At 38.3% G+C, this 21,035-nt stretch overlaps 1 protein-coding gene across 5 annotated transcripts in view; it reads right to left on the bottom strand.

Moving 5' to 3' along the window:
* Positions 1–21,035, bottom strand: part of LOC134668063 (syntaxin-binding protein 5) — a 407,283-nt gene that overhangs the window by 63,744 nt on the left and 322,504 nt on the right. For 2 of the 5 annotated variants that reach the window (XM_063525517.1, XM_063525518.1), the window contains exons 3-4: positions 19,733–19,915; positions 4,122–4,256 (exon numbers count right to left, since the gene is read on the bottom strand). In XM_063525517.1, the coding sequence (XP_063381587.1) occupies positions 4,122–4,256; positions 19,733–19,915 (318 nt within the window). Of the gene's footprint in view, positions 1–3,444; positions 3,518–3,579; positions 3,662–3,984; positions 4,079–4,121; positions 4,257–19,732; positions 19,916–21,035 lie in introns of those variants that run through there. The other 3 variants (XM_063525522.1, XM_063525520.1, XM_063525521.1) reach the window with 3 other exon arrangements.

Here is a 21,035-nt window from a genome sequence, read left to right as displayed (position 1 = left end):
TCATAAGTTTAACCCTTATCTTGGCAAGGCTCAAAATATCTTAAATATAAATTTTTTTTTAGTTTTTTGTCACCTATTGAGCATACTAGACTATTAAAAAATAAGAAAAAAAATCCAGGATTTTCCAGTTTCGGAAAATCATATGTATCATATTTGATCACACACACACACACATCACTGGCCTGTCACATCAATAAGAAATATGATGAAACCATCATTATATTTGATACAATGCCAATAACTCGACAAAATAGTTACCTACTTTTTAGAAGAAAAATGAAGATTTTAATAAAAAATAAAACATGTAATGCAACAGAAATAAGCATTTACTGCTAATTAAACGCAATCTAAAGCATCAGATGACTATTAAACCTGTAAAAATAAATTGTATCTACGAATACCTGATCACATGGACGGAAAATTAGATCCCGTAAAGTTTCAAAAAAGTCGTCAGCAAAAAGTTGAGTAAAATATGAAAAGTAGACAAATAATTAAAAGTTTAAAAAAAATATTTTTTTTACTTTGGGGCCATTTTTTGCCATACACATATTTTTCCGTGCTACGGGCTACGGCGTAGCAATAATGCTACAGCGTACTTAGACTATAGTTAAATAACATCTAGTACTTAAAAAAATCAAAGTTTAATAACTAAATAATACGAAAACTAATATTAAATAATTGAAGCATGTTTTGTAACCCCACAAAAATTAAAAAATTAAAAAATCTTTTAAAAATATTTTGACGATAACTTGGCAATGTATTAAATGTAATACAATCCTTTCGATATGTACATTTCTGAGTTCTTGGCAGTGTATCAAATATAATACATAACAGTTTCATGTAAGGTTCTGTGTATTAAATGTTTTTAAATTCGAAGGCATTGTAAATATGTATGCACTAAGAGACAGTAAAGATATCAAAATGTAGATTATGAAAAAATATACACTAACATAAGAAATAAATGCAAAACTTCCAGTACGAACCGAAATCTATTGTTTCCGCGGCGCCATATTGATTATTACTAATTAATTTACAATGACACTCGTGTCAATTATTTTTTTCTATAAGTAAGGAGCAGTCGCGTGCACAGAGATTTGAGACTGGGTAGGCAAAACAAACCGGGCAAGTGCGAGTCGGACTCGCGCACGAAGGGTTCCGTACCATAATGCAAAAAAAGGCAAAAAAAAACGGTCACCCATCCAGGTACTGCCCCGCCCGACGTTGCTTAACTTCGGTCAAAAATCACGTTTGTTGTATGGGAGCCCCACTTAAATCTTTATTTTATTCTGTTTTTAGTATTTGTTGTTATAGCGGCAACAGAAATACATCATCTGTGAAAATTTCAACTGTCTAGCTATCACGGTTCGTGAGATACAGCCTGGTGACAGACAGACGGACGGACGGACGGACGGATGGACGGACGGACGGACGGACAGCGAAGTCTTAGTAATAGGGTCCCGTTTTACCCTTTGGGTACGGAACCCTAAAAATGAGAGCTACTAACTTACCAAAAAAATATCATTTTGTTGTCAAGTCGGTTAATAATGACGTAACTAATTAACCACGTCAAATATCCGAAGACTGATTGATTTTATGGTACACCGGCCCTTTTCAATTACTTCTTTTTTTTTTTGCTAAACCAAAGCTTTGAAAACGCATCATTTTTAATACTTTGCACACACACCCACCGTACAACTTTCACAGTTAAAATTATCCATTTTTTCACTAATCGCACTTTATAATTTCCGGCAACTGTTATCTCATAAACTCACCAAAACAAACAAACAATGGTGACCGAATAAAAATGTAAATAAACTTACGCAAATACAGTAAACGAATAAAAAAAAGTCTCGTATTTGCACTAAATTACCATAGCCAATGCTACTTTTTAAAATAGTCACGTAAACATCGGAACTATTCGGAAACTTTCGGGCGTCACCGTCATCGTTTAGGTTTGGTACGAAAGGCACTGCCTATTGCGTTTAAATGTGTGCGTTACTTGTATAAGTGTGTGCTCGTACTTATAGGAAGGCCCATTACACTGTAACCGCGTAACGACGACTCACGGAGAGGCACACATAGGAAGATTTAGACGGAAATGTTTTCTGTCTTTGCCGTGCAAGGCACGTAGCGGCGCTAGTGCCGCGTGGTGTAAACTTCGTCGCCTAGAATTATAGATGATGACTTGATGCTTAACCGGTAGATGGAGCGCTTATTAATTTTAGAATGTTTTAAGTTATATCGATATTATCGATTACTGGTAGTACGATCAAGTATAAATTAAATTAAGTAGTTTAAGAGGATAGACATCGGAATTATAGTAGGGCAGGCAGTGCCTTTTTGCCTTTATGAAGTGCACGCCACTGGTAAGGAGGGTAGCTCGACATATTGATGGCAGAATTATTGTGTTAGGTAATAAAGTGAACCTGCTAGATTTTTTTAAGTTCCATGTATCACGGGTGTTACGATGCCAAGATAAGGGTTAAGAAGACAAAGCGTGTTTAAAACAAGCATTTATATATTCAAACGCGTCAATATACTGACGAATTGCCCAATATTACCCTTACACCAAGAAATGTAGTGACCAACTAAATACATCGCGCACGCTTTTATATCATTTAATAGGAAAATAAAACACTTTCACCCCAAATGTCGTGTCAGCGATAACGGTCACAATATTAATATCATTCATTCGGAATGCTTTTAGTGAATGAAAGGATCATTTCGTTCAATTCCATTCAGTGGCCGGCTCATTAGTCGCGCGATAAGAGCTGGCGATAATTGTCGCTCATTTACGAATGTCGTCGAGTTACGAACGGTCATAGAATAGGCCCCAGAGTTAATTGGAGTTTTTAATTTAAACCACGATTATTTTTTAGACATTAGTACTGTTTACAACTGGAGTGAAAAGCTATTTTAAAAGAGAGTTTTTAGAAAATTAGTTCCGCTATTTCTTGATGTAATAACTGTCTTGTCTTAATGACTCGACGAGTCAGTAAAGTTTATAGTAAAGTATGATGGCGACATATTGAATTTTATTATACGGGTCACTAACATATTTTAAGTCCAAAATGCCTTGTCAATCTTGTTATATTTTGCGTCATAACGAGTAGCTTCAACGGGAGCGCGCGTTGACGAACCGAGGCAGTCTGTTGTGGGAGTGTGAGTCGTTGAAACTTCTCGTTATAGAACGAAACATGTCAAGAAACTTCGACTAAAAATATGTGAGTGACCAGTTTCAATTGGATCAAAGATATCTATTAGCAAATGATCTGACAGAATTACGCTCATCGCGGCAGATGCAAAAGTCTTCAATTTTAATTCGATTTGTGCGTCAACAACAGTGCGAGAGAGACGTCCTAGGAGTATTCCAAGCATCTGTGTACGAACGCATGGTTTTTCGCCTGATAGTAGTTGTAAGTTGTAATATGCTAGGGTACTCACACCTCGATGGCCTTGTTGCAGTTGATGACGTAGCCGCTCAGCGCGAACGTCTCTATGTCGACCACGTGCACGTTGCCGCTCCGTGCCCGAGTGCACGTGCAGCTAGTAGTAGTTGTAATATGCTAGGGTACTCACACCTCGATGGCCTTGTTCCAGTTGATGACGTAGCCGCTCAGCGCGAACGTCTCTATGTTGACCACGTGCACGTTGCCGCTCCGTGCCCGAGTGCACGTGCAGCTAGTTGTAGTTGTAATATGCTAGGGTACTCACACCTCGATGGCCTTGTTCCAGTTGATGACGTAGCCGCTCAGCGCGAACGTCTCTATGTTGACCACGTGCACGTTGCCGCTCCGTGCCCGAGTGCACGTGCAGCTAGTTGTAGTTGTAATATGCTAGGGTACTCACACCTCGATGGCCTTGTTCCAGTTGATGACGTAGCCGCTCAGCGCGAACGTCTCTATGTTGACCACGTGCACGTTGCCGCTCCGTGCCCGAGTGCACGTGCAGCTAGTTGTAGTTGTAATATGCTAGGGTACTCACACCTCGATGGCCTTGTTCCAGTTGATGACGTAGCCGCTCAGCGCGAACGTCTCTATGTTGACCACGTGCACGTTGCCGCGCTCCGTGCCCACGTGCACGTGCAGCTAGTTGTAGTTGTAATATGCTAGGGTACTCACACCTCGATGGCCTTGTTCCAGTTGATGACGTAGCCGCTCAGCGCGAACGTCTCTATGTTGACCACGTGCACGTTGCCGCGCTCCGTGCCCACGTGCACCCATTTTGACTGCAGCGGTAAGTGCAGACAGGTGATTCTGCAACAAATGTATAGTTTGATTAGATTAGTTTATAAAAACATGAAATTTTACTATAGAACGCTTAAAGTTTTCAATTGTTTTCATACGACACCTGTCTTAGCGTAGACGGGCTCTAAACTAAACATCATTATTTATTATACAAGCAGGAAGCAGAAAATTTTCAGGAATACAGGAAATAATAACATACTTAGCCAGCCAGTTCAATACAGTTTCCCATGAAACCTGGTTAAGATTCAGTACATACAGTTTAGTATTCAAAATGCACGGCAGAAATAACACCCGGGTGCATACAAAATATCGGAATTTGAATATTGAGCCCCAGCTAGCATTTTATAACGCTTGCTAACATTTTATACCAAGAAAATATTATTTAACATAGAGACCTACTTGAATTGATCACATTTTGGAACCATTCGCTGTGCATTTTCAGCGCATTTCTTTTCTACTGCTTTTTATAATTCAGTGCTAAATTATTTTTATATTTTATTCTTTACTGTCGAAAATTGGGCTACAGAGGGAATTACCTACAGCTAAACCTAGACGGGTGTACATGAGAGGTAAGTAAGTAAGTAAGTAAATATTCTTTATTGCACCAATAATCATACATCTTACATACATGTAAAATTACAAAGAAATTATTAAATAATTATTAATTATTATTAAATTATTAATTATTAGAAATTAGAAAGAGAGGTGTTGGTCCCTAGTTATGGGAATTATTTCGGAAGTCCCAATCTGTCTTCAGCAGTAGCTAACTTTTTAAATCTTAAGGGGCCCACTGATTAACAGTCCGCCGGACGGTATCGGCCTGTCAGTTAGAACAAAAATTTGACAGCTCCGAACAACTGACCGGCCGATATCGTCCGGCGGCCTGTTAGTCAGTGGTCGGCTTTATATAAGTAAGCTATCCCAACCGTTTAAACGACACATATATTGAAAAACACTGTTGAAAATATATTATCCTCATGCATACTAGTAATTTAAAATGTACAGTTTACAAAAACGTACAGTGTTTAAAACGTACAGTGTACGTGCGTACAGTTTACAGAAATCATGGAAACGTAACCCAGAGGGGATTACGGCTCTGTACTCGTACGTACGTCGAAATACACCAATATTAATCCGAGACCATCCAATATTCCAGGGGATATAGGGATATTCACACTTGTTCATTATTCATAAAACATTTTCAGATTTCAACGAATAAAGAGTTTCAAAGTTAACGTACGTTTGAGTACGTTTTTTTTCTGTTTAAGGACTTTCTCAAAAGGAAGGACTTAGGAAGTTATAAAACGTAGCCTAAAATCACTAGGGCTAAAGGGGCCCACTGATTAACAGTCCGCCGGATCGGCCTGTCAGTTAGAAAAAAAATTTGACAGTTCCGAACAACTGACAGGCCGATACCGTCCGGCGGCCCCTTAATAAAACATCGAGGCTTAACCAAGTTGACAAGAAAAAAATGTGTGGGGATGACCAGATGCTACGAAAAGTCACGTGACTCTTTCTAAACATTAGAGTCAGACCAAGCTAACGCTGCATGGAATTTGCAATGACAAAGTGTGACAATGTCATCATTAATAACAAATTTCTATGAACATACGAGTATATGTGACGTTGACACAGTCGCTCCCTCACTTTGTTTTGCTCACGTCAATGCAAAGTTAGCTTAGACGGACTCTATTTTAGTTCCAATTGGCGTTTTCTATCAACGGTTGTCATCTTGTCTAGGCCCCCAGGCGCTTCGCCATCGAATCGCTTTGTGTCTCTCTATCACTCTTCCATATTAGTGACAGTTGCGTTTCGTTTGCTACGGAGCGTTAGCGATTGGCATTGTCTACGGCAGCGGTCGGCAACCAGCGGCTTCTCACTTGCGGCCCGCGAGCCTCCCTGGCTGTTTTGAATGTAATATTGACAAGTGACAATGTCTGATAAAGTCATAAATATTAACAAAGTGCGGCCCGCGACCACTTCGGTTAACTGCTATGTGGCCCTTGGCTGCTAAAAGGTTGCCGACCGCTGGTCTACGGTAAGGGGCCTGGCCGCGTAGCCAATCGCTTACGCTTACGCTCCGTAGCGATCGAAACGCAACTGTCACCGTCGCACTAATATGGAAGAGTGATAGAGAGACAAAGCTTTTCGTTGTCGAAGCGATAGCGATTGTAACCTTGTCTAGGCCGGCTGGTCCGCTACTAGCAGGTGGTCGGAAAGCTTTCTGAATAGCCCATAGGATGATTGACATTACCATCCGTCCGGTCTACCATTTCCCGCCGTCGCTAACCAACGCATTGTCCCTTCATGCACAAACGAATCTAAACCTTGTCGATGAGACTTTTAGGTCTATTTTCATTCGCGCGAGCGGCAGAAAACCTGTTTCAAACTATCAACCTTATTGCTTTCATCTGTAGAGACAGTCAAATGTAAACCTTGTAGCGGTACACAGAAAGTTTATTTTCAAACGCTCGGCAGAGAGCACGTTTCACGTTATCACCTTCGTCGCTATGCATTGCAATCTAAACCTTATTGTTTCAACTTTAAAGTCCATATTGAAACAAACTTTATCAGAGATCTCTCTCTTTGCATACGTTTGACACGCAACCGTATTGCGTCTATCCAAAGTCTAGTCCGATTTGAAAAAATAGGATATTCAGCTGCATTTAAATATGAGCTCTTTTGATCGGACTTAGGGTTTGTTATGGCGTGTTTTGTGGTAATATTGTCAAAGTATGGAGTTTGTGTGGCATACAATGGGCTTAGAGAAACAAAAGCCGACACGGCTTTGATGCCCGGCGGAGGCTTTTACAATATCATTGTTCATTATACCGCGGTATTACTTGACTTTAAAGGAATATTGAGTTTTGATTTGTGTAAGTTCTTTCAGTAATTTAACTAAAGATTTTGCATATGTAAACTTATGTATAATATGTATAAGCTCATCATGTGCCTATATGTAGGTATACATATAATTTTTACATCTCTGTTTAGTCCTATGGTTGACTGTGTAGACAAATGCATTTAGGCATTATGTCCGCGATTTGTAGGTACATATTTTTTGTGTTTTGTGCAAAAAAGTTTAAATAAATATAGGCATGATTTAGGCCTATTTGTTGGTCTAGGCCTCTTCTTTATGTACAAGGAAATCGAGCTATAGTTTTTAGCCACCGAACTGGCATAGAGCGGTTTGGGGCTTTTTTGCTGTTGTAAGTAAGCATGTTTCCAACTTATGTTACACCTACCTACTTACTTATATCATATGTATATGACATACTTTTACATTATTTACCAGTAGTAAGCCAACTGCTATTTTCTATTATACATTTAACTATATATGTTGGAAAAAAAGCAGTTCAAACTGTTGAAAGTTCTATTGTCGCTGCAAGTGACAGGAATAAAAACATAGCGTAGCACGCTATGTGGCTACGCGGCTACGACAGGAGCGTTCGTAGCGGGTGCTACGATGAACACAATTGAGGCAAACGAGTATCACGCGTATTCGGGAAACGAGATAATCACAAGATCTAGAAACGATATAGAGATCAACTAGATTTACATTAGATATCGACTAGATGTGACTTGGATATCTAAGTCATAACTTGTCGAAATCGTTCAAGAGGACCTCCAGAATCGCGAAAACGTCAAATTTGACATATTTATCTTACAAATATCTTTAAATTATCCATATCGTAACTGGTTGAGGTCTAGTAGAGATCTAATTCATTTTCGGAATCGAGCCGTATGTGACAGTAGCGCTTTATGGGACCAACCCCGAAATCGCGAAAAAGAAATTTACCCTTCCATAGAAAAGTTGCTCAGTATAATCCCAAAACCTCCCTGGCAAAGGGAGTGTGATTATTTTAAGCCACCCTGTATAGTGTATAGCAGCGGTCGGCAACCTTTTAGCAGCCAAGGGCCACATAGCAGTTAACGAAGTGGACGCGGGCCGCACTTTGTTAATATTTATGACTTTATCAGACATTGTCATTTGTCAATATTACATACAAAGTAGCCAGGGAGGCTCGCGGGCCGCGGGTTGCCGACCACTGGTGTATAGGTATATTCATTGAAAACATGTAGGTAACATAAGAATATCCAATTCATAGACATAAGATTTCAGCTCTGTAAGTAACAGAGCAGAAATGTTCCGTAAATAAAGATGTCCATGAATAAAGGTTGATAGAATACCTCATAAATAACTATGCCTTTTATTCTTCCACGATATTTTGGTTTCGTAAGATTTTCTTTCACGAGATGGTGCAGTAGATCAGCGGTCGGCAACCTTGTAACAACCAAGGGCCACATATCAGTTAACGAAGTGGACGCAGGCCGCACTTTGTTAATATTTATGACTTTATCAGACATTGTCATTTGTCAATATTACATACAAAATAGCCAGGTAGGCTCGCGGGCCGCAAGTGAGAGGTTCGCGGGCCGCATGCGGCCCGCGGGCTGCTGGTTGCTGTATTATATTTAGGTAATCAATTACACAAACGGGTCTACCGCGATATAATTTCATTGTTTTTACCTTTAACAACAACTTTTTTTTTTTGCTGGTGCAACTCAGCTGAAACGTCGGAATTAAAGGTAAAAATAATGAAATTATATCGCGGTAGACCCGTTTGTGTAATTGAATATGTGTACAAAAGGCGAGAGTTTAAAGTGTTATATATTTATTTATTTTTTAGTGACCCTGCCTGCGAAGCCGATGGTCCTGGGTTCGAATCCCAGTAAGTATCCCATTTATTTGTATGATGATACAGATATTTGTTCCTGAGTCATGGGTGTTTTCTATGTATTTAAGTATTTGTATATTATATATGTCGTTGTCTGAGTACCCACAACACAAGCCTTCTTGAGCTTACTGTAGGACTTAGTCAATCTGTATAAGAATGTCCTAGAATATTTATTTATTTATTTATTTATTTATATATATTTAGGTAATTTTATGTGACCATGATCTTAGGGATATTCAACAAAGTCGTACTCGTAATTTTTCCAGAAAATTGCACAAGAAAATTATATACTAAAGACGTAATATTTTAGGATTCTATTTTACATACTTATATTATAAAAAAAAAATATCAATTATGATATTAGATAGATTAACAGAATTGACAAACTGCAAAATTCGAACTTTAAGATACGTCAATTAATAAAAACGTCAGTATCATATCATATCATCATAGCATTGTCATTTTATGCCCCAATAAAGAGAGAAACGACAAGTATACATCTGTGTAAATATGTATTTATCTAAAAAAAAAAAAAAATTAAACTGTTTATTTTAAAAAGAATTAACATTCCATTAGCTTAGATCTATTTAAGTACTTACAATCTTTCTTAGTTGCGGGCTAGATCGATATGTGTAAGATTGTCCCCAAACATTTATTTTATATTTATTGATTTTATAATTTTGTCCAGCGCTAATTGATCCTACGAGCATTATACCTCTTGGCAACATTGAGATACCTTTCCAGTTCCATGCCACAAACGGCAATATCATGAACCGCCATCAAACCGCGTTGAATACTGTTGTGCACAAAGACTGTTTACCGGACGCCGGATGCAGTCCGCTTCGGCTCGGGCCGGCGTTTGTCCGGCAACACAGTCTGATCAAATCGACAATGTTCTTGGCTAACAAAGTCCTTTGAAACGGAGGCAGGCGAGGCTCACTCCACGATTTCGTCGCTTTGCTACAGGTAGCTAATAAAAGTACATCCGTTCCACCCCAATTTTGGGGAAAGCCATATGCCGCTCGTGGCGCTGTCGCCACCTTAGCGGCCATATCTGTGCTGATCGTAACGGACGCGTTTTGTTAGAGAGTGAGTCGTCTGTACCTAGTACTATTATTTATTCTACTTTCTTGACTCTTCTCGACTCTTTATTGACCCCAAATTCTTTTAGGTTTGTGCTCTTGATGATTGTGATAGGAGATAATCTTTTGTCATTACATTTTGAACTCCAAACAAACGGACATAACATCGTATTTCGTTCGCAATTTCGGAAATTAGAGTTCATTCAATAGCACGGTAACGCTCAGACGCCTCGATTACAGTGACCTGAATTATTCATAGAAATTCAGAGCTCGAAACACAATTCCAATGCCAAGGTCTCCTAATCTCCTTATGAGTGTCATATGCGAAAGGAAATTAAGCAATTCGGCGGAAAATTGGCCCAAAAAAGGAATAGAATATTGAACAACGCGTTTAAGGAGATTGTATCGGATTAATTTTCGAATATGCAGAGAAATTGTGCTTTAGTGCTGTGATAAGGCTATAATATGTCTTGCCAGGCGAATAAAATGGTCACATTTCTTCAAAATAAAACGTCAGTTTTGACACTGACATATTTAATCCATATCGTATCTAATCGTAATATTTGACGTATCTTAAAGTTAGAATCGGGCCGCCAATAAAGTGAGCCTGACAAGAAACCGAGGGGTGGGTCAGTTGCTAGTCATTTTATGAAAGCTAACTTAAGTCAATTTTAAGAATGTTTTGACTATGGAGGTATGTAAATTTTCCAAAATATTGACTACTAACTCGGCTTTTAAAATAATACGTAATTACTGAAAATTATTACTTAAAAAGGATAATTATTAGGATTTCACAATTCACTGGAAAATTATAGTCATCAAGAAACAGAGCAAAAATTGTTAATCTGAAGATTGTTGTGTCAAATAATTTCATTTCATTTCAAAATTTACACCTATAGGTACCAACAACAGTACCTATCTTATTACTCGTACTTATCTCAGATCACGCATCAGTCCTAACAGTCCACAAATCAAGCGAATCAATGGCCAATTGTCATGATTAACACGATTAGCGGCACGCTGATTGGCCGGATTACCGGACATTGTATGTATGTAGTTGCATATACTTAATGTATTAATTACAAGAACATGGGTCGGTGAATTGCCAATACATTCATGCATAAATCAAATTACCTCATTTGAATACATTATACATGCGTAACATTTTGGCATGTAAAATAAGTAAAATAACGTTGGAAAATCAACTAAAATGGAAAAACGCTTGACTGCAGATTTCTAACAGGTTTTCCTGTCATCTATAGGTAAAGAACTATTTTGTGTATTTTTTCCAAATTTTAGACCCACCATTAGTTTCGGAGATAAAGGAAGGGGGGGGGATGGTAATTTTTTTGGCTATTTTCTTAAATAATTTCGATGTATTTTAAAATTATAAAAAAAACATGTGCATCTTTGGGTACTAATTTACATATGTGTACCAAATTTCAACTTAATTGGTCCAGTAGTTTTCGAGAAAATAGGCTGTCACAGACGGATAGACAGACAGACGCACGAGTCCTATCCTATAAGGGTTCCGTTTTTTCCTTTTGAGGTACGGAACCCTAAAAAGCGGTGGATTATCTATTAAAGCACATTGAGGTAATTAATCTCTTATCAATAAATAGAACTGACATACGTCCTCGATCCATCTCTCAATCTCAAGTAAGTCGACGATATATCGTACTACCAGACGCCACTAGAGGTGAACCGGATATCCGGTTACTATCCGGTATCCGGCCTATCCGGCCATTATTTTACAATCCGGCCGGATACCGGATAGTAACCTACTATCCGGCCGGATACCGGATAGTAACATTGCTTGATTTCGGAATAAACAAATTGGATTTAAGAAACAGACACGGTCATAATCGTACTTGTTTATTATTTTAATAGTATTTTATACAATCGTGATATAATAGAGAGCTTTTCAGTCGAGTACCGTGTTTAGGCAACGAAGCTTGCTGAGTTGCCTAAGTCAGGTACGAGATTGAAAAGCTTGATTATATCACTATTGTATACAATGCTTTTTCTACGAGCCAACATAAATAATACTTTAAACTAGTACAATCATACAAACAAACCAAACCAAAAGTATACAGCTAAGATACGCAAGCAGCCGCGATACCTTCATACTGGCCGCCGCCGCACCCGGCGCGTTGGTCAACGACACCTTCTCGTAACTCATGAGGCCCTGGTACTTGCTCCGCGCTAAGTTAAATTTTTAGACAGTTGTTTTCTTGATTTTGGCCACCGTAGCCTATGGAGACTAACAAGCAACACTAAGTGGTTTTCGTAGTCTATGGATGTTGCTATTTTAAGGGTGTCACATGCGCGTTTCTGACTTATGAACCAATTGTTTCTACTATACAACCTAAAATAAATAATTAATTTGAGCTTTGGTTTTGTTTCGTCCTGTTGATCGCGGAGAGCTGTGATTGGTCAATTTCATTATAGTTGACTAAACTGTATCGTAATGAATATTATAGTTGAGTTGGGAGCCCATACATTAAAAATACCCAATTGAAGTTTGGTATAAGAAATCTTAATTCAAGAATTATAGTCGACGAGTAGGAAAAACAATTTAATTATTCTACTGACTTGCACGCGCACTCATTTCGAACCTAGAAATGAGTCCGCGCGAACGTTTACTAGGAAACAGATCAAACCTGCAGAATACGCACCTGAAAAACCGAAATGTAGGTATAGTTCCGCTGGCCGAATATTCGGCGGCCGGATACCGTATATTCGGCCGATAGACAGGCCGAAAATCCGGTATCCGGTATCCGGCCAAACAACTATCCGTTGCATCTCTAGACGCCACGATTAATCGCGACCTATTTATAATCGTACATCCGGCCGGTAACGGCTCGATTATTAACTGTGACGGAGCGTTATCTGTTACGGTACCGATTAATCGGCACAATATTGAATGCCCGGGTCGCGTGTAGATTGAGATCTAATTTGTCCTGTCCGTGGTGGATATTACAACATTAAATAGACACAATTTTGATATGGGTCAGGTCAGATACATGCGGACAGGGAACAGTCAAACCCGTTTATAACAACATCTAAAGAGACCGATGAAATTATGTTCGTGATAACCGATAGTCGCTATCTAGATTAAATATTTATTCATATTCATATTCATTTAATCCATTGTTCATATTGTACCAACACGGAATTCGTCGCTATAAACGATTTTAACTTTAATGCTGCGTTTTTCTTTCGAAATACAAGTACTTAGAAGATAAAATCTGTCATATGGACTGTATTGACTTTTTTTCGGATTTATACATCATCATCATCATATTAGCCCCTTATCGCCAACTGCTGAGCAATTGAGCATAGGCCTCTCTTCTAGTACGCCACTTCTCCCAGTCCTGAGCTAATCTCATCCAGAAGTGACCCACAATTTTCCGGATGACGTCCACCCAACGAGCTAACGGACGCCAGGCGCTTCTTTCATCTGATGACTCCTCTACACGATGGGCCAACGCCGGCCACTCCAAGGGACGCATTTATGCGTTAGAGGGAGCAAGTGATATTGCTATGTCATTCTACCGCATGGCTGCGTCCCTTGGAGTGGCCGGCGTTGGCCCATCGTGTAGAGGAGCCATGAAAGCGGTCTCTATTCTCTTAACATTTTAGTCCACCTGCCATCACTCTGCCTAGCAACATGTCCCGCCCAATTCCATTTTAGTTTGGTAATGACGAATTTATACACCATATTTTAACTATTTTATTACCCGTGTTTAAGTCACGCTAAGACGCCTAAAATGTAATATTAAATTCTAAATGCATTGTCAGCAAATTAGTATTAAATTCTCACTAAATATTCTGGATTATAACGCGTCGTTAGTATTCGGGCCCGCTTCAATTAATCGAGGACTGAACCATTTGTAATACAATTATTGTTATTGCTGAGCCGTTTGTGGGTGTATATATTTGATAAGGGTTCTTCAATACCTGTCCACTAATTCTTGTAAATAGAATCCCATCAAAAACATTACATGTAAAAAGGTGCAAGTCTCGCAACGCTTCTGCTACAAAATAGTTTTGAGATGTAATGTGAAACCAAGTCGGTTATTTTAATCAGTGCCAGGGGGTGTCAAACAGTATCAATAAAATATCTTTAATTTGTAATACATATAATGACCTGGCCACCCACAAAGTTATTTTGTGGGTCGGTTTAAATCCTCTCAGGCATTCTCTCGAATCGTTTAAGCCGTTTAAAGGCTCAAGTTGCCGGGTACCTTTTCCTCGTCGAGCCCACAAAAGGTCGGTCCCTAGACAAACGATACCTCAAGTCCCCGGGGAGTAATTTGGTATAGACCGACCACTTAAATGTTTCCAAACTATTTTAGCTTTGGCGGTAGTTTGGGAACCTTCGATATCAATGGCATTTAGAAGCCGCTACAAGCCTTTGCATGGATGGAATGAGAAATAATAACTTTAAAGACATATGTAACTCCGTATAAGATGAATAAAGTCTAAGGAAAAAACGTGCCTCAGAATACAAGAAAAAGTTATTTTCGTATAGATGGCGCCACATCTTTGGCCTATGCTTGGGTAGATGGCGTTGGCGACACCGTTTGATATTTAACAATTTTAACACATAGTGAATGGTCAATTAAAGACATAAGTATGGCGTTCTAAAAAAAAATAAAAAAAACATTTATTTTTCATTTTTAGTTTTAATGCTGTATCCATAAATGGTAGGAAATTTACTGTGACTACAAAATTTACTATGACAGTAGCCCTCTATACCATCCCTTCTTTAATAACGTGTGACTTCAAATATCTCGGAGGGTGCTTTGGCGTAACTTCGAAAGCTAGGCAATTTTATTTGTTTAAACTTTACAAAACATAAAAATGTACAAATGGTGGACTTTATGTCTAATAGCATTCTCTACTATAAATATTACGGAAGAGTTTAACGCTACAGGCACGTGCACGTTTCGGTTCGTTTTAATTTAAGGTGCAATATTTGCCACGGTAGGCAAAGCTGAGCACATTAAGGTACGCATTTTAAATGAAGCCAATCCAAATTTCTACACTTTCCGTTAAGGGGCTGTCAACACCCAATGTCCTTGAAATTGATGTTACTTAAACTGTATTTTAAGAAAAACCGTTCGTTTTAGTAAGGCAAACAAGATATATGTTAATATTCATTATATTTCAGAGACCGTATCCGTATTCGATACATTGAACGACATCAGCTCTATAGAAAATTGCAAAGATTGGTCTTAAAATCACCATTAAACCAACGGTTTTGTCTTTTTTTGCAGTTACCATTATACATATTAATTATATATTAGAATTAAATCGTAATTTTAAAACACATGTAATACCTAAACCCCTAACCAGTTATTATACTTATTATTACTCTAATAATAATTTTCTTTTATTTCTATAGTTTTCTTATTATTATTTTGCCCAGGCCCAGTAACATACGACACTGCTATAACATTTACTCCAATGCAAACAGACAGGGCCCGATTCGGATTTTGAAATAGACATCTATTAGATATCTTTTAGACATCACCAAGATACGATAACGATATGTTTAAGATCTAACCTGTCAAATTTGACATTTGCGCGATTCTGGAGATACTCTTGAACGATTTCCACAGGATATGACTTAGAGATCCAATTCACATCTAATAGATATCTTACTCTATCTAACGTAAAAGTGACATTGGTTGCCCGAATTGCGCTGCAAAAGAGAACTAGTTGACATCTAAACTATAACGTATCTAGAATGGATCTATAGTACGTGTCGTCTCTTGTGAATATCTTGCAGTTCGAATACGGCAGACAGTGTGCGCGTTTTAGGTATTGACAGTCTCTTAAGGTACGATTTAAATTAAGCCAATTGATCCAAATTTCAGCACGTACCCTTAAGGTTATTCAGTACTTAACAAAAGCTTCACCGCGAATAAATAACTGTAAGCATTCTCCATTCTATCACGAGGCGGAATTAGATGACGGATTAGATTAAATCACGAGCCATGACGGAAGCTCTTGTTTTCCTCATAATTAATTCTATAGTCTACTGTCCCTGTCTGAAAAGGGGGAAAGAGCGAGATGAGCGAGGCTTAGGGTTACCTATTGTCAGTCGTTTGCAAATCGCTGGTTATCACTAGATGGAGCATTGATGACAAGCACCCTACATTCATGGTAAGTTAAATGATTTACCAGGATATGTTTTAGTCTACACGAGGAACATTAATAAATATTGCTCAGAAATCATTTAGTTCCATCCCAGATCAGTAATTTTTACAAAAATTAAGGACAAACATACAGTATTTTGGCATTCACTAGTATTCACAATATATAGCATCTGCAAGTTCGTACGTAACTTTGCTGGATATTTTAATATTGTTATTTAACTTGGACTGGCGGATAAGGAAGAAATCATAATTTGTCTGTGAGTACAAAATTTTAGAATAAAGTGGTTGACGAGACGAGTAGTCTATTCAAACTAAGTCGTCAGCTCCATCAACTCATGTTTTTATATAAATAATTTACATTCAGAAAATAAATAAATAGGTAAATAATTGTTATTTATAAAATAAATGTTTATCTTTTTACAAGTTATTGCGTAACAATATCCTCTGATATTTCAGTCAAAAACACGGAAATGCGCGGACGTGCCGCTAGCCAGCCGTGTGTTCCAAGTTGAATGTAAAGGCGCCCACTGATAACAGTCCGCCGGACGGTATATCGGCCTGTCTATTGTTCGGAACTGTCAGAATTTTGTTCTAACTGACAGGCCGATACCGTCCGGCAGACTGTTAATTAGTGGGCCCTTAAGAACTTATTTGCTTTATCTGTCATCAATAATTAATTTGCTTCAATCTGCACCCTCCAATAGGTGGTAATCTCTACCCGTTAATGATCACGTTCCTACAAAAGAGCTGATTCCATCTATCCGTTGTTTATGTCTTTGTCGCCACGTTTCGTGGAGAATTAACAAGCGCTTGAGAGCTTTCGAAAGGGTTCCAAAGCGAGGGGATAATATGGTTCTTTTTAGCGATTTATATGACTATGGAGGATCAAACGTTCATCATCATCATCATATCAGCCCTTTATAGCCCACTACTGAGCATAGGCCTCTCTTCTAGTACGCCACTTGCTCCGGTCCTGAGCTAATTTCATCCAGCCAGCAGTGACCCGCAATTTTCCGGATGTCGTCCTAACATAGAGCCAACGGGCGCCAGGCGCTTCTTTCATCCGAAAGCGGCCACCATTCTGTTAACATACAGGGTGTCCCAGAATTCGATGTCAAGCCGTAAACGGATGATAGACCAAGTCATAACAGTTATCATAAAATAACAAAAAAAATCCAACTCATGTTCTTTAAAAATTATGGTCACTTTAAAAATTCACTAAAAAATCCACACCCTGTAATTATTCAAGATTACACAATAATAAAAAAATTAGGATAAATTATGAAATTTGTAGTAACAAGAGTTAAAGAACCATTACAGGATGTGGATTTTTTAGTGAATTTTTAAAGTGACCATAATTTTTAAAGAACATGAGTTGGATTTTTTTTTTGTATTTTTATGATAACTGTTATGACTTGGTCTATCATCCGTTTACGGCTTGACGTCGAATTCTGGGACACCCTGTATACATAGTCCACCTGCCATCACTCTGGCTAGCAACATGTCCCGCCCGATTCCATTTGAGTTTGGTAATGGCGAAAACTTTATACAACAATTACTAATCATGTCTACATGTTAAGATTGTCTAGAAGAGATTGCTCTTCAGCGATAAAACCGCCTGTTGTCTGCCTCTATCTTTAATCTATTGTTTTTCTAAACCTGTATTTTCCATTGAGGGCATTCACTGCCAAAGTTTTCGTAGTGCTAGGCTAGTAGCCTATTCCAGCGTTTTCCCGCATTGTAGAGGAAAGCGACTAAAAACAGAATGTGTTAAGAATATTCTACCCATCTATACTATCTATAGTATCTATCTATCTCAGTAAATATATGATTCTTTATAGTTGATTTCTTTAAAATCAATTAATTAGAATCATGCGACTACTTACCTATTAGTTAATCACATGCATCTAAAAATATCTGTGGTAGTATGTTTTTGCCGAGGATATTATAATTATAACATAATAAAAAAAACCGGGCAAGTGCGAGTCGGACTCGCGCACGAAGGGTTCCGTACCATAATGCAAAAAAAAACAAAAAAAAGCAAAAAAAAAAGCAAAAAAAAAAACGGTCACCCATCCAAGTACTGACCACTCCCGACGTTGCTTAACTTTGGTCAAAAATCACGTTTGTTGTATGGGAGCCCCATTTAAATCTTTATTTTATTCTGTTTTTAGTATTTGTTGTTATAGCGGCAACAGAAATACATCATCTGTGAAAATTTCAACTGTCTAGGTTAGGCTATCACGGTTCGTGATTTTTATTTTTTATTTATTTATTATTAATACACAGTACAGAGCTTAAATCTATACAGATCCCTGCAAAACTGTATTTACAGTTTGCCTGCAGGTAAGAGTCTCTACATACATGTATATTATTATACTTCACTATTATTTAATGTGTTAAATATAAGCACTATAAGCACATAAGCACTTAAGTGACACTTGCACGCGTGCAATTGTCACTTAAGTGTTTGCAGTAGGTAGTTTTAATGCGCTTTTGAATTTTTTCTTATTTGGTTGTGGTCAGATACAGCTTGGTGACAGACGGACGGACGGACGGACGGACGGACGGACGGACGGACAGCGAAGTCTTAGTAATAGGGTCCCGTTTTACCCTTTGGGTACGGAACCCTAAAAAACGGATTCGTATTTAACTTAAATAAAAAATAAGGCTTCGATATGACATCCCTTTCACGTGTACAGTCGCCATCAGATATATCGAAGCGGCCAAGGTGCTCAAAAACATCTGAACACGCACTCTAGCGCCTTGAGAATAGAGGCGTGTTCAGATATTTGTGAGCACCTCGGCCGCTCCGATATATCTGATGGCGACTGTACATAATAGGGCACATTTTATGGGTTTCCGATATTGTCATCAAACTGAGGAACTCCTCGTTGAATGGATGTATTTTTCTCGTTGTACAACCGTTTTATAAAAAGGATATCAGAGACACGTTGCGCATTGAATTTCAGGAGAATTGCATTTTTCTGTCGTCGCTTTCCATTAGGTATGTGGACAACGTTTCCAGTTTGTGATAAGTAAATAAAAACACATATTTGAATTACATAACCAATTTAGATTGCGGGTTATTTTAAACTAATCAAATTATCTTCCATGTTTTCATTATTAACTTTCACAATAGCCACCTGTGCCTTTTTTATCAAAAGCTTGTCATTTGTAATACAAGTGGAAGTCCCTTTCTAACAAAAGCTGTCAAAAAGGAATTTCCACTTGTATTACAAGTTACAAGCTTTTGATAAACAGGGCACTGGTGTAGTTGGTAGTTGATGGCATTCATCTAACGCTTCGGCCACGAAACGCACGTTCCGAGTGTAAACGTTCCGAGGCCCTCGTTTAATTAAGATACATCATCATCGATACAAATTACTTTCAGGCCTAATTCACATTAGTCAGGTACGTTCACGGGTAACTAGCGGACTATGGCCTCGCCGATCTCATGGTAGGCTCTGGGGCCTAGAAAAATGATATCTTACCTCTCTCTCTGAAACTTGAGGCTCTGTACTCGCTGGGGGCTCTTCTGTCTGAAGGTCCACAGGTGGAGCTGATCGTCAGCAGTAGCTGTGACCAGCGCGCCCTCGTTGACGAGGAACTGGGCCCGGACCACGGCCTCGCCGGCCTCGTGCCGCGCATGCGCATCGACGCCGGGGCCGCCTAGACTGAGGGACGGTTCAGGAAATTGGTTTGGAGTATTAGTAACACATCAACATAACGCATATACCGGGTGTGGCCTGTAATATGAGAAAAAATTAACTGTAGGCTGTATTCCTCATACTAATCAACATTTGTTCAGCGACTTTAAAAAAAAAACTTGTAGTTTGATTTTTAATACACTTTAAAAGTTATTCAAACACGCAATGTATTGCAAATTTTGTTATGTTTAAGGCTTGACATGCAACGTCAATCACAATGATATGGCGTGGCGATGGCGTCCATTGCAGATAATATTAATTTTGTATGAAAAATAGGGAGTCTAAATACTTAATAATTTTTAAGAGTTGTTGAACAAAAGTGTCACCGTTTGAGGAGTACAATCTACGTTTTAATTATTTGCTCGTGTTATAGGCCACACCCGGTATAATTAACACAATGACAATAGAGGCGATCAATTTGAAGAAGGTTACCTAAATGTGCACAGATAATTAAGATAATTTAACCTTTTAAACGCTTTAGGTAAGTCATGCTTATTGCTTATTTAAAAACGTCAATGCCATGATCAGGGGTTTTATATTTACTTTATTGACTCTTTGAATTATTTATTTAAACTTTATTGCACAGAACATAAGAATAATGTACAAATGGCGGACTTAATGCCTAATGGCATTCTCTACCAGTCAACCATCACTGAAGACCACGGGTCGGGATCACGGGAGTCAATGTTAAATAATATAATTATAAAACTAAAAGTACCTAGGTACTTATGAAGGTTACATTGACATAATATCATTTGAAATCTTCTTGGCGTGACTATATGCGAAGACTTGAACATAATTTCTTGACGTCCAAACGGTTAAACAAAGGCTAAAAATACGCATATAAATAATATTTATTGCAATTAAATTTGCATGTACATTATCAACATTGTTTTACTTAAAACATCAGGAGTTCTTATTCAGAAAGATATTAGCATACTAAAAGCGCCTCCAAGTTAAGCGGTAGATAAGATAAATACGAGTAGCTACTCTCTTCATATCTGAAAACGCAAATTCAACAGAAAACAAACAGTCAACATTGAGGCAGAATTCAATCACATTTGTAAGCGTAACAATACGGGGCTGT

This window comes from Cydia fagiglandana, chromosome 10, assembly GCF_963556715.1.
Source record: "Cydia fagiglandana chromosome 10, ilCydFagi1.1, whole genome shotgun sequence".
Classification (NCBI taxonomy): domain Eukaryota; kingdom Metazoa; phylum Arthropoda; class Insecta; order Lepidoptera; family Tortricidae; genus Cydia; species Cydia fagiglandana.
This window is presented reverse-complemented; position numbering and strand designations above follow the sequence as displayed.